The sequence below is a fragment of the Thalassophryne amazonica genome, chromosome 6, assembly GCF_902500255.1.
Source record: "Thalassophryne amazonica chromosome 6, fThaAma1.1, whole genome shotgun sequence".
NCBI classification, from domain to species: Eukaryota; Metazoa; Chordata; class Actinopteri; order Batrachoidiformes; family Batrachoididae; genus Thalassophryne; species Thalassophryne amazonica.
Genome location: NC_047108.1, coordinates 48,985,307 through 48,999,320, shown reverse-complemented (window position 1 = coordinate 48,999,320; position 14,014 = coordinate 48,985,307). Strand labels below are relative to the sequence as shown.

The 14,014-nt window shown below is 40.5% G+C and overlaps 1 protein-coding gene across 2 annotated transcripts in view; it reads left to right on the top strand.

Annotated features, from left to right (window-relative positions):
- The first annotated feature begins 7,436 nt into the window (after window positions 1–7,436).
- Window positions 7,437–14,014, top strand: part of LOC117512165 (troponin C, skeletal muscle) — a 29,862-nt gene continuing 23,284 nt past the window's right edge. Inside the window, exons 1-2 of one of the 2 annotated variants that reach the window (XM_034172145.1) lie at window positions 7,437–7,564; window positions 13,858–13,912. In XM_034172145.1, the coding sequence (XP_034028036.1) occupies window positions 7,562–7,564; window positions 13,858–13,912 (58 nt within the window). In that variant the 5' untranslated portion in view covers window positions 7,437–7,561. Of the gene's footprint in view, window positions 7,565–12,322; window positions 12,327–13,857; window positions 13,913–14,014 lie in introns of those variants that run through there. The other variant, XM_034172146.1, reaches the window with a different exon arrangement.

The following is a 14,014-nucleotide window of genomic DNA, read 5'->3' as shown; positions in this document are numbered from 1 at the left end:
AGTGTCTTAGTACAGTCACATGGTACAAAATTACGACCAGTGGCTTACTATTCTTCCAAATTGGATACAGTAGCAAGTGCATTGCCTCACTGCGTGCGAGCTGTAATTGCAGCCTCTATGGCTGTTCAAAGTAGCAGTAATGTTGTTCTATTCCATCAGCTGACATTGAAAGTTCCACATGCAGTTTCTGCACTTCTGTTGCAGACAAACATGAGCTTTTTGTCCCCAGCAAGACATCTTTCGTGCATGTCCTTGCTATTATCACAACCACACCTTAAGGTAGGGCGCTGTACAACATTGAATCCATCCACATTGATACCTTTACCTGAGGATGGTGAGCCGCACAATTGTCTTGAAGTAGCAACAGTCTGTATGAAAGCACGCCCAGACCTCCAGGACACACCCATCCCAAACAGTACAATTGTGTATGTGGATGGTTCTTCCACTAAAAATGCTTATGGACAAACACAATCTGGATATGCTGTTGTCACAAATTCAGAAGTATTGGATTCTGCTTCATTGCCATCGTCATTTTCAGCACAAGCAGCTGAATTAGTTGCTTTAACTGCAGCTTGCCATCTGTTTAAAGGTACGGCTGTAACAATTTATACAGACAGCCAGTACGCTTTCAGCACAGTGAATGTGTTTGCAAAACTGTGGGAAGAGCGTGGAATGGTGACATCATCTGGAAAGCCGGTGACTCATGCCACTCTCCTAACTGCACTACTGAAAGCTGTGAAATTGCCTAAACAAATTGCTATATGCAAATGTGCGGCTCACACCAAAGGCTCTGACAGTGTTTCAAAAGGAAATGATTTTGCTGACAGAGCAGCAAAGGAGGCAGCAGCAGCTTCTTCTATTTTTGTTGTACAGGAAACCACTCCAGATTTGCATTTAGGTCACACACTGCTTGCTGAGATACAACAGCAGGCACCTGAGAAAGAAAAGCAGATGTGGTTAAACAAAGGAGCTACATATGCAAATGATTTGTACTTATGACCACAAAAGAAACCCATATTGCCAAAAAATATGTTCAAATGGGCAGTTATCATGAGCCATGGCGTGACGCATGTCTCATCAGGGGGTATGATATCGCAATTACAATCTATTTTTTGTCTTTATGGGTTTGATGCATATGCAAAACAGCATTGTAAAGCATGCATGACATGTGCAAAACACAACTCACAAGGCAATTTGAGACCCCAAAGAGGCAAATTTCCAACACCACAATATCCCTTTCAAGTGATTCATATGGATTATATACAGCTGAGTAAACATGAAGGAAAATAATTTTGTTTAGTCATAATTGAGGCGTTCTCAAAATGGGTAGAATTGTTCCCCACAAAACATGCAGATGCACTTACAGTGGCTAAAGCATTGTGCAAAGACATCATTCCATGATTTGGAATACCAGAAACAGTCTATTCAGATAATGGAGCGCATTTTGTTAATACAATAGTGCAATACGTAGGAGAAGCGCTACAGATTAATCTCAAAAATCATTGTGCTTATCATCCACAAAGTGCCGGATTAGTGGAAAGGATGAATGGAACAGTAAAAAACAGACTTAGAAAGACAATGGAGGAAACAGGCAGACCATGGACACATTGTGTAGATTTGGTAAAAATGTATATAAACATAACTAGTACCATGGGGTTGACACCGTATGAAACATCGTTTGGCAGAAAATACCGATTGCCATATTATGGGCAAATTTGGGATGTACCTGAGGAAGCCAATTTGGCAGATTACATGAGGAAGATGTTAGAAAGACAACGAGGGAGAGTTTCAAACACTGATGATCCCATTTCTCCACAGGATGACCCTAAAGTGGTACCTGGAGACTGGGTGTTGATAAGAAGCATCAAGAGAAAACACTGGCATTCACCTAAATGGGAAGGGCCCCATCAAGTACTACTCACAACACCCACAGCTTTGAAAATTGGGGAAAGAAGTACATGGATTCATTTAACTCACTGTAAGAAAGTCATTTCTGCAGACACAGACAAACAGTAAGAACAGTAGGATAAGACTAGTAATAGTGTGTGAGCTTGGTGTTAAGATCCAGGCTAGACACGAAAGCTAGCAGAAGACATTAAGAAACCACTGTTCTGAACATAGGTGTGCTGTAGTGTGCAGAAATGGCGAAAGAAAAAAAACAAAAAGAACGAGGGTTCCTGGACCCCATGGACAGTCCTTATTATGCTACTTTTCTTTTTCGGATTGGGCTTATTATTAAAAGCCATAAGCACGGGACATGATAATAAGGATCACATCCGCAGAATGCAGAGACCAAAAAGAAGTAACGAAGACCCCAGTCCGATAACAAATGCCACAGTACATAGGTGTGATAGGAACAATGCGTACCGATTTGGTGTACAAGCCTGCATTCCTAGAAATGCTTCTGTGGTCATCTCTGTACCATATAGTGCTCTTACCCATGGAACATGGGATGGTGACAGAGGGACTAATTACGGAAATAGTTTCTCATGGTATATGACCAATGATCAACTAGATAAGAGATGGGAAACGTTGGTAGCCGATGAATGGAGTAGATGGACACCAGGATGGGCACAAACCGAGTGGGCTAAGTACCAGAGTCAAATTCTTAAAATGTATCAAACAGATGATAAGCTGTTTATAGTGGTGAATACCACAGAAAAAGGAACCATATTCCCACCTGATATAAAGGGAGACTGTTGGTTGTTCCTCCTTTGGGTATACAAATCAGGAAAAGATCCGTATTTCCATTTTTTCCTCTGTGAAACAGATAGAGTACAGCAACCAATATTGACAGAATTAAGTACGTCAAAGGGGGTGTCCATACAAGGCACAAAACACATGAAAACAGATGACTGGTTCCTGGTAACCACAGGAATTAGTGGACAAAATAACAATTGGCTTTTAATGGCAGAACAAGCAGGACTAGCTACAAAGAAGGACTGTGTTGTATGTATGGGACCCAGACCTATATTACAGGTAATACCGGCAGCATTACCCACAGACTGTCTGTTGACTGTAATGACACAGACATACATTGCAGCAAACAACAATTGTTCTAAGTGGGACAAGATCTATCCATTGACCAAATTGACTAAGATTAAACCTTTATTTTCAAGCAAAGTTGGGCATGCTAACCATACATGTGTAAACTTGACAGGGACAAGTAAGACTTTGGTAGCTTAAACCACACTGCCTGGTGTAAGGATGTGGTCCATAGTTATTCCACGTTCAAACCTGTCAGTAGGAGTGATGTATGGTGGTGGTGTGGTGATAACAGAATCTTTGACAGACTGCCAAGAAATGTGTCAGGTTATTGTGCATTAATATCATTATTGTTACCAGTTAAAGCCATGCCCATGACACCTGAAGAAGTCATGACATATACAGCCTCTCTCATTCCTGAAGACTGGCAGAAAGGCATAATCAGACATAGAATAAAAAGAGATTGGAAAGGAGTGGGAGATCCAACATATATTGATGCGATAGGAGTCCCCAGAGGAGTGCCTGACGAATATAAACTGGCTGATCAGATAGCAGCTGGATTCGAATCCTCCATCTGTTGGTGGTGTTCAATTAATAAGAACGTGGACAGAATAAACTACATCCACTACAATGTACAGAAATTAGGAAATTGGACTGAGGAAGGGTTTAAGGCTGTCCATTCGCAGTTAGAAGCCACGTCCCTTATGGCCTTCCAGAACCGTATTGCTCTGGATATGTTGGCAGAAAAAGGAGGTGTTTGTGCCATGTTCGGAGAACAATGCTGCACATTCATTCCCAACAACACAGCTGCAGATGGCAGCCTCACTCAAGCCATCGACGGTCTGAGGACGTTGAACAGGAAGATGAAAGAGCACAGTGGAGTAAACACCGAAGGCTGGGACTGGTGGCTGGAAGGGATGGGAAAATGGAGGTCTTTGATTTCTTCACTATTAGTGTCTATAGCAGTATTTGCTGCGATTCTAACATTGTGTGGATGTTGTTGTATTCCATGTCTTCGAGGCCTTGCAAATAGAATGATAACCACAGCAATAGGTCCAGGACCAGGAGGGGGACCAGCTTCATATCCACTCCTGGGGCAAAATGACGACGAGGAGGAAGAGGGCTCTCATGACCTGTACCCAGACCAATGGAAGTATGATGACCCAGACACCGATGATGATGACAATGATGACATAACCTCTGGGGTGTAAGCCTGTAGAACATACCATGATGAACCTCTTAGTGAAAATCTCAAAAGAAGTGCTAAGCTGGGTGATGCCTACTATATGTTTAACAGGCGATAAACAGGAGGGGAATGTTAAAGATTTTGTATATATGTTATCACTGTTAAACATTTGTACCTTTGTCTTCTTTCTTATGAAAACGTTATTGTGCTGTTTTGCACCAGTCTTAAGATAACCCTGAGAATGCACATATTATTCAACTTTGTTTTAGCATGCTGGGGTCAGGCTGAACTGGGAGTAAAGAACTGGAGGTTGTTTTGACTGTTGTGAATTTATGGCCTTGTGATATATGATGCTTAGTGTGAAGAACAGGACACTCCAGGCAGATGCAGAACAGATGATAAGTGCAACAAACGAACGGGATGTGCTGACCTTCGACGATAAGATTAAAGGAAAGAAACTGTTTTTCCTTACAGCTGCACTTATTGACGTATGTGTTTATGTTACGGGAAGAAACTTGTCTTGCGTTGGTCCCCCCACCCTTAGGACAAGTTTTATGATGTGGTTATGGCTTCTCCAATAAAAAGAGCAGGAGCGCAGGCCAGACTTTAGTGTAGCTTTGGTGTACAGCCTGACTTGCACTCCTCGCGAGCTAAATTTGACTTTCTGTCTCACTGGTGTTTCTTGACTCTGTTTGTCTTGTTAAAAGTTTTAAGAATGTTTGGAGGCGAAAATACCCAACACCGCACAATTGGAGTTAACACACACTTAAGGGGAAAACGTCAATACCGACAAAACTAGCCGGTGTGGCTGTTTCGTTTTATTTATTTTATTTGGAATTTTTGCAGAGAGGCGCTGCATAAAGCACAGCACCACATTTTGGATTTGAAAGCACAAGGAACCCTGCATTTGGTTGCTTTGCAGTGGTTGGTGGTGGTGATGCTTGCAAAGTTGTTTATTTTTTTTCCTTAAATGTGGCACAAAAAAATTCAGATGTATCAAAGTGTGCATATGCATGGATCCAAGCACATTCCGTTTCTACATCCCAATCAACGTGGAATTGAGCGCACCTGCACATGCACCAAGCTCCTCTCTTTCCGTGCCCCTATTTAAATATGCAAATCCATGTAAATAGGACCTGGAAGCTGGGATTTCACCTCCATCAAATCAGTCAACATGAACACAGAAAATAAATTATACTGAGTGTGAGCTACCGATGACTGGAAATGATGTGGAGACACACAGAGATAGTTTATTTGGTACCCTTGCAAATGGAATAAACATGAAATGGGAAAAATGTTAGTGTGTGTGTGTGTGTGTGTGTGTGTGTGTGTGTGTGTGTGTGTGTGTGTGTGTGTGTGTGTGTGTGTGTGTGTGTGTGTGTGTGTGTGTGTGTGTGTGTGTGAGGCCGCTGTGATATGGAGTTAAATTTGTCTCATTATTACCTGCAAATGCACAGAGTGATCTACAAATATTGCTTGATTTGCAAATGTGCTTTGTGATCCACAAACACAAATTTCTGAATTTGTAACTTGTGTGTTGGTTTTTACAAATAAATGTGTATTTGTAAACTTGTCATTTTTTCATTTGTAAAAAAAGGCATTTGCAAAACTGAAAATTTTGTTTGTGATTCAGCATCTGTGGGTCATCGATCACATGCATTTGTCACTTTGCTCAGTTACGGAATTTTGAGACATTCTAAGTGCAAAACTGCACAAATCCACAAACAAAACCTCACAATTCACACAAAGCAACACTATCATACCAACAAATGAACAGAGGGTGAGCTACAAATATTCTTTGATTTGCACACGTGTTTTACGATTCATACACAAATTTCCAAAAACATATTTGAATGCGCACATGCAGCCACCCATCACACACCATGCCTGCCTTCCAGTTCCCACCCCAACCCAATGCATTTGTGCATCACATATGATTTGACCACTGATGGAATGAAATTGTTTCCCATTAACAAAAACAAATTCATCATGGGATGGCACCTTTCTAGCAATATGTGTGCAGTCAGTAGCTCCAATTACATTCCATTACATTCCAGAAACCAGGTCTCGCTGCAAATTGTGCTTTAATGTTGGAATGTGATGTACCTGGATGACTTTCAGATGATTACATTCCACACAGCTGGGATGGCTTGGTTCAAGGTTGACAGACACACTCGTGACCGGTTGGCCTGCTCCCGCTGGAATGCCCCTGTTGCCAGGAAACCCTGCGTGGTCAGCACCTGTGTGGACAAAGACAATCCCTGGCTCCTCACCATACTGTGCTCTGGGCCAGCCACAGTTCTGTACACAACTGCAGGAACACTGGCTTCAGTAAACGAAATCGGCTTATGAGCTAATTATTGTCATTTGCAAGTAAACCCTCACATTTCCCAAATACATGCTTACATCGGATTGTAGCATTCGCAAGGTCCTCTAACAATGCTAACGCAGCCACTGTTAGTTCATTTCACACATCACTTTGCGCATGCTTTTATGTCCACCCACATAATTGTAAACACATGGGTGTGTTAATTGTTCATAACTGTAAACACATCACTCTGATGACTTCATGTTTCCACACTATAAACGGTTCCCAGCATCACCTCTATGTGTAAGCAGTGGAGAAGTAGCTGTAGAAACATGCATACGCCAGCTATGATTTTTGCGTGACGCACCGCACATGTCCACGGTCATTTCACTTTTGATACATCTGAATGTTAGCGTGGAGACGGCCGTATGCCACGTTTTTGTGCCTACACAGCCTTTGTACGTGAGAGCCCAGGAGTCTATTTGGGATCCTCTAAAGTTACAGATGTCAAAAGTGCAAGGGCAAGTGAGAGGCGGTGAGGACAGGGTGGCAGGCAGATAGATGTTAGCAAACACTGTTAGTGAATCTGTGAAGACAGGGAGGCGTTAATCTCTGTGTGTTTGTGCATGTGGTGTGTGTGTATTCAGAGAGGTCAGTTGTGTAAGTGTGCATCCAGGTTCTTGTACCGCATGTGAAATGAAATGTCTTTCTGCACAATGTCAAGTTGATCCCCTGCCAAAATAACTTCCAGCATGATACTTGGACTGTTTTTATTTATTTATTTATTTTTTTATGTCACTGAGCTTGTGCATTATCTAAATATGGGGGGTTGGCAAGTGTGTCACACAAGGGGATGTCCATCAGGAGAATTGAAGAGGGTACCAAATAAGAATGGATTTGATTGGTCATCTCTTGTCAGAGGAGGAGGCCTCTTACCCAATCCTAATCATTTTCAGTTAAAGTATATAGGGAAGAGAGGGTACTAAAGCCACTGTACCGCCTCTTCTGCGCAGTGGGGAGACGCTCTTTTTAAACCATCAGTTGTTTTCATCTGTATCTTTTGTACAGCAGAACCTGCCAACATGGTAAGGAACTGAAACGCGAGAAGCTTGTAAACAAGAAACAAGGAGTAGGAAATTTGAGGATTTGTTTTGGCCCACTTGCCTTAATATTTTCACTGGATGAAGATGAATACAAGCTGGAGGTCCTTATGTGGGGCAGAAACAAATTCATGCTTATCCGCAGGCACCTAGCAAGTGTTGTTCTGGGTATCCGCTGGATTCCGCCACAAGTGACCTTAAACCTCTTGGCATTCTACAGATTTTATTTGCCATGGTTACCTTAGTTGTTGCTGCTCCTAGCAAGTGGACTTCATTTTCCTGACTGGTAAACATTAACGATGAAAAATTTTAAACTATTGAAATCATTCCTGAAGCTCCTTTTTCTGTTGGCTGTTGTATGTTTTGCTTTTGTGTTTCACCATTGATTAAGTTAATTCAATATGAGTGACACCTAGAAGACAGAGAGCAATACTAAAGATAGAAAGTCCACAGCTGTGTAAAGTGAGAAGACTGCCATTTCTGAGTGTCTTAATCCTTCTCAATCCTCTCCCAACTTGCACCTTAAAATAGCTATAATGTGAACTGGTTAGAATTCAGACTGAGTACAGCTAGAATCTCATGATATGTTAAAAAAAAAGAAAAAGAAAATGAAAATCTGTGACTGTTGTCCAGAATTACTGATAAACACGGGTGTACTCTATGTCTTAAGAGGAACACTCAGTTTAAGAAGGTTTTATATGGAGAGCAGTAGTTTATTTTTCTCCATATTGCAAGAGGGCCAGTAGCTCCTGCTGAATTGGTCCTGTTGAATAGAGGAACAGGCATTTGGGCACTCACTAACACTTCAACCCTCCCTGATTTGACATAGAAACAGCAGGTCACAGTTGTTGCCCTCTGAACTCAGACTAAAGGGCTATGAGATGAATTTGTATCCCAAATATCTTGGGGCTTTGATCATTTAGAAGCGAGTAATCGCACAGTGAAGACCTATTTTATGTGTTGATCTGATTTTGACCTTGACCTAAAAGTAGGTCCCTTCAGCTGCTCCGTTGTTTGCACTCGGGGTTGCCACAGCAAATCTGAGGTGGTTCTGCATGTTGAAGTGGCACAGGTTTCTTTGACCAAAACATCAAATCTAGGCTTGCATCTCAGATGTACCTCCTGGCAAATTGTAGCTGAACTTTCAGGTCTTCTTTTTAAGAAAGTCCTCCTCTTTACCTCCTTATCATGAAGCTGTATAATGTGATACAAAATGCAAAACGTGCACTGTGCACAATTTCTTTAGTCACAGCCACAGAAGCCTGTAACTTCTTCTGTGTTGTCTGGGTGTCTTGGTGGTTTTCCTCACTCTTGTCCTTCTTGCACAGTCACTCAGTTTTTGAGAACTATGTACTTCATACAGACTGGCCATAGAGTGCCATACTGTTTGTATTTCTTCATAATTGATGTAAATAAAGTCCAAGACATTTTCAGTGACTTGGAAATGTTTATGTATCCATCCCCTGACTTGTCTGAAGAAAACTGGCAATAAAACTGATTATTTACAAAGAGTTCCATTACTTATGCAATCCATCATCTTGGCTTTTATATTTTTAATTAATTTATATCAGTTTCTAGAGATTTGCTTTAAGTGTGAGTTGTGGAATTTTTATATTGAAAAGCCTGATTTACTTTTTGCATTTGAAATGGCATAAACAAATTAAAATGTGTGAAATACCAAGCAGCCCAATACATTTGGACACTGTACGAGGTCTGTCCATAAAGTATAGGTCCTTTTAATTTTTTTCAAAAACTATATGGATTTCATTCATATGTTTTTACGTCAGACATGCTTGAACCCTCGTGCGCATGCATGAGTTTTTCCACGCCTGTCAGTGACGTCACGTGGAGGTTTTCAGCTTGAAACAGGCTGATGATGGTGCCTGGGACTGCTGCGCGACGTCTCGCACTGTGGGAAGTCCTTAAAGCGACAGTATCACCTCAAAATCTCTCATCAGCCGTTAAAATTTTCACTGAAAACCAGCTTAATTTTTCGAACCGTGTCCACTTCGATGTGTCTCACAGGTTTAGAAAAAATTTTGATCAAACAAAGCGCCAGTCTCTCAGCAACTTCTCAGGCAAAGGAATTCCGACGAGGGGCTGGACGACTCCTCCCACAAGGAGTGCTCACAGGCGAATGACGTCACCAACAGGCGTGGAAAAACGCATGCATGCGCACGAGGGTTCAAGCATGTCTGACGTAAAAACATATGAATGAAATCCATATAGTTTTTGAAAAAAATAAAAAGGACCTATACTTTATGGACAGACCTCGTATATAACAAGTCCTGGTGCTAAGACAGTCTGTGAGTGATTTGACAACTTGCATAAACGAAGATTAGGCATGAGTATTTTAATGAATGGAACAAGCCAAAACAATAAGCAAACAAGAGACCAAAAAAAGAGCCTATTTGTTATATTCCCTACACACACAGACCAAGCAATGCTTTTTCATTTCTTGTCTGTAACTTTGTCAGTGGCAAGTCATTCTCTGGCCTTTTTATTTGGTCTTCTACATTTCAGTTATTAAATAAACTTTCAATATATGGCAGAGGAGTTGACAATACATACAAATTTTGTGTTTGAAAATATATACTACATAGTAGATATACTTTATCCCACTAATAATTTTCTGTTATGACACAGGGTGTCAGATGTTTTTCTCACTTTTTGCTATTTTAGATAATAAATATAAATATAGATACATTAACTAGTAAAAACAGAACTTGCAGTCCATGAGAGGAAATGATAACAACGCCAGTGATACCAAATGTTATTAAATTTGACAGCAAAACAATTAGGAGTCCTATATAGGCCCTAAGTCACATTAATGCTGGTGTGTAAGCATCTCCAGAGACTGTTGCATGAAGCAGATGAGAGTGCACACCTCCCCCTGAATGGGACACCAATCCATGTAAGCTACTGCTCTGGCCAAGGTCGGTACAAATTTACAGCTTAGTCGACTGAGACAATGCGGATTAAGTGTCTTGTCCAAGAACACAGACAGGTGCAGGATTCAAACCCAGGTCCACATATTGGCAGGCCAGATCAAGCATATTTTTCTCGTCAGTGCATTCTAAACAATTTGTGTCACACCCGTTGTGTAAAAGTCAATGATACAAAGGGCTAGTGGCCGGCGATCACCAGTGGTGGGCACAGCTAACCAAAAAGTTAGCTTCGATAACCATGAATCCAATAACTGAAAAGTTATCTTTTATGACGCTAAACCGATAAACTGCTAAAAAATGTATCTTTATTACAGATAACCGATAACTTTTATTTGGACACAGCCATTTCAGATTACACTGTTGGTTTCTGAAAAAAACAGTTTCACTTTAAGTGCTGCAGGGGCTGCTGGGTAAATTTAAGGATCACAAACGCAAAAACAATGCATAAAAAAATGAATGAATACAAAAATAAAACCCCAAACACTGTCATCATCTTTCAAAAGCAGTAAAACATTTCATTTATTATTTATTTAATTTTATTAAAAGTCACAGTTTATCTCGGTATTAGCTATACCGTCATTATGAACTAAAAGCTTCTGCTTTTTTCACTTGCTTTGAACCCTGTGGCTTAAACAACCGAAATACGTCCATTAATGCATTGATTGGCAGAGTAAAATACAAGTACACGTAGTAAATATAAATTCTTACCTTTTAGTTTCAATGGGATTCATTAAATTCTGAAGAAAATATTCCACCTAAAGCGTCCTGATTCTCCAAAACGGTGTGTAAACGGTGAAGAAAATTCCCTGCAGCTGCGCCTTGAGATCTTCTCTCCCCCACCGAGGTCTTGGCGATTAAATTATCCTGTGCCACAAAGAAATGAAATAAAATAAAATAATGTTAAAATTACTCCATTTTGTTTGTGTCGAGCTGACGGTGACAGTATAGCGTCCAAAGTGAACCTGAACTACACTATCCACAATGCTCCCTGCATCGACCGGTGATTTATGTCTTGCGCTTAATGATGACATCATCAACAAGCAACAGCCAATCTGCCATAAACCACTGATCTACACACGACAGGGATTAAAATGTTTGATTTTAGGGTTTACAAACGTTTTTGACCGTTAAACTTTGCTCACTTTACCAGCAAAAAAAAAAAAAAAAATGTTAGTGGACTGAAAGTTATCGGAACTAAATTTATCGGAAGATAATTGTTCCAATGATGGTTTTAAAACTTATCTGAAAAGCTAATCCACTAACAAAAACATCAGCTTCGATAATTATCGGTTATCAGATTAGCTGAACAGTACAATACGATACGGTACACTTTATTGTCCCCTCTGGGAAATTTGTCTTGGACTCCAAGAGCTGCACAGATAAAACTGCCAACGCCCACCACTGGTGATCACCTTAGTATTTCTTCTGTTTTCCTTGTTGCTGACAAATTATACTGTATTTGTTGTCTTTCTGATGCCTGTTTCTGTTTTTTTCTCTCTGTTTGAGGTGTGGCTCCATCCAGAGATGGGTGTGGTATCTGTTTCTGAAACCCTCCTGTCCCGTGCACCGGCAACATTTCTTGTATATTCTTTTTGTGAATTGTTTTATAATTTGTGTCATTTGTGTCAGTAGCATGGCCCAAGCAGAGGGTCAACCCATTGAGTCTGGTCTGCTTGAGGTTTCTTCCTCAAATCATCAGAGGGAGTTTTTGTGAAATTGGGTAGTGGGGAGGCTCTAGTTAGATTATGAGCTGGCACTGCTGTTTGGGTAGTCCATGGTGTGCTGCTTTGTGCCAAATGGTGGTTGGTGGTGCTTCTTTGCCCAGTCTTGTATTTCTGTTGATGTTGCCCCTCTACTGGTGATTTCTCCTTCATTAGAGCAGTGATCTACCTCAGGGTACATGTTTATCTGGTATTTTTGAAAGCGGGTCAGGCAACCATGGGGCACCTATGGACATAAGTCTCTGTGCCTTTACTGTAATTTTTGTGTTCATCAGTGGCATTTGAACATTTCCTCTGGAATACTTGCAGCTGTCAGGTGTGTACTTGCCAACAGAGCTCATGCCAGGCTACAGGACCACTCTGCTGCCTGGCAAAATTCTGTAAAAGTTCTCACTCAATACAAAACAACAGAAAAATGTACAGCATGAAGAAATCCCACCAGTGAGAAATAAAATGTGTAAGGACCCAACTCTGACGACTCTGAAAATCCATATATATATATATATATATATATATATATATATATATATATATATATATATATAAAATTTCATTAAGATCAATAGTGTGTGTTATTGGTGAAAAGTAAATAAAACAGTCTTGATGTCTCTTGGAGTCCAAGACAAATTTCTTTGAGGGACAATAAATTGTATCGTATCGTATCGTATCTTCTGCTGCCATCTAGCATCTGACCGATCAGTTTAATGGTGTGCGCTTCACCCATTTAGTTGAGAGTCAACAAAAGTACAATCCCCACAACAAGGCCTAAAACAGCAAATGGCAAATAAGATTTTGGGGTATCACCCAGTGCACTGGAAACAGAGATTATGGGCCTGCAGCCAAGTATACCCTTATTTTTATCATATTATCTGACACAATGACACTTGACACTTGAACTCCAGCCTATGTATTCCATAGCCTATGATAATCTTCTTAGAATGGTAACTACAGCCAGAAGCACAGTGGTTTAAAATGCTCCTGTCATGTTTAAAAGTATACCACATTATTTGTCTGATTATAATGTGTATAATAAGGTATAGTTTGTACAACATCCATCCATCCATTTTCTATACCCACTTACTCCAATGAAGGGTCACAGGGGCTGGAGCGTATTCCAGCTGTCACAGAGTGTGAGGCGGGGTACACCTTGGACAGGATGCCAGTCTATCATATGACTGTACCATATACACTCTAATGTTATTGAGTTTCAGTCTGTAAAGGGGCCAATAATTACATTTGCTCTAATTTGTGGAAAATTTGTGCAAATTACTGTCTGAAATAATTAAATTTAAACAAAGGAACAATTGTGACTTGTTTGAATGCTTGTTCACTAAACTAAAGGACAGACAAGGTCAATGTGATCAGTGATGCATTTTACCACCTAACATGATAACTGAGCACAACAGATGATTATTAATAATAGGATTTTTAAAATCTTATTAGCTGAGCCAATAAATTACATTATTTCTTTTCTCTCTCTCTCTTTAACCAAAATTGCATTTTTGATTTTTGACCTGTATATAAACTGTCACTGGCGTTTGTCACCAGTTTCGCTGTTTTTAACTTGATAATTCAAACATGTTCTGATGGGTTTTCTGATTATCTTCAGCCTACAGATGCCCAAAGTGACGCTCGCTCCTTCCTGACGGAGGAGATGATTGCAGGTCAGTCTGTCTGGCTTTTTCCTGTGTGGTTGTTCCAGTGTTTATAAGTGCTGCTTTTTTTGTGATGAATAGAATGGACCCCCCCCCCCCCATCTCATTTTT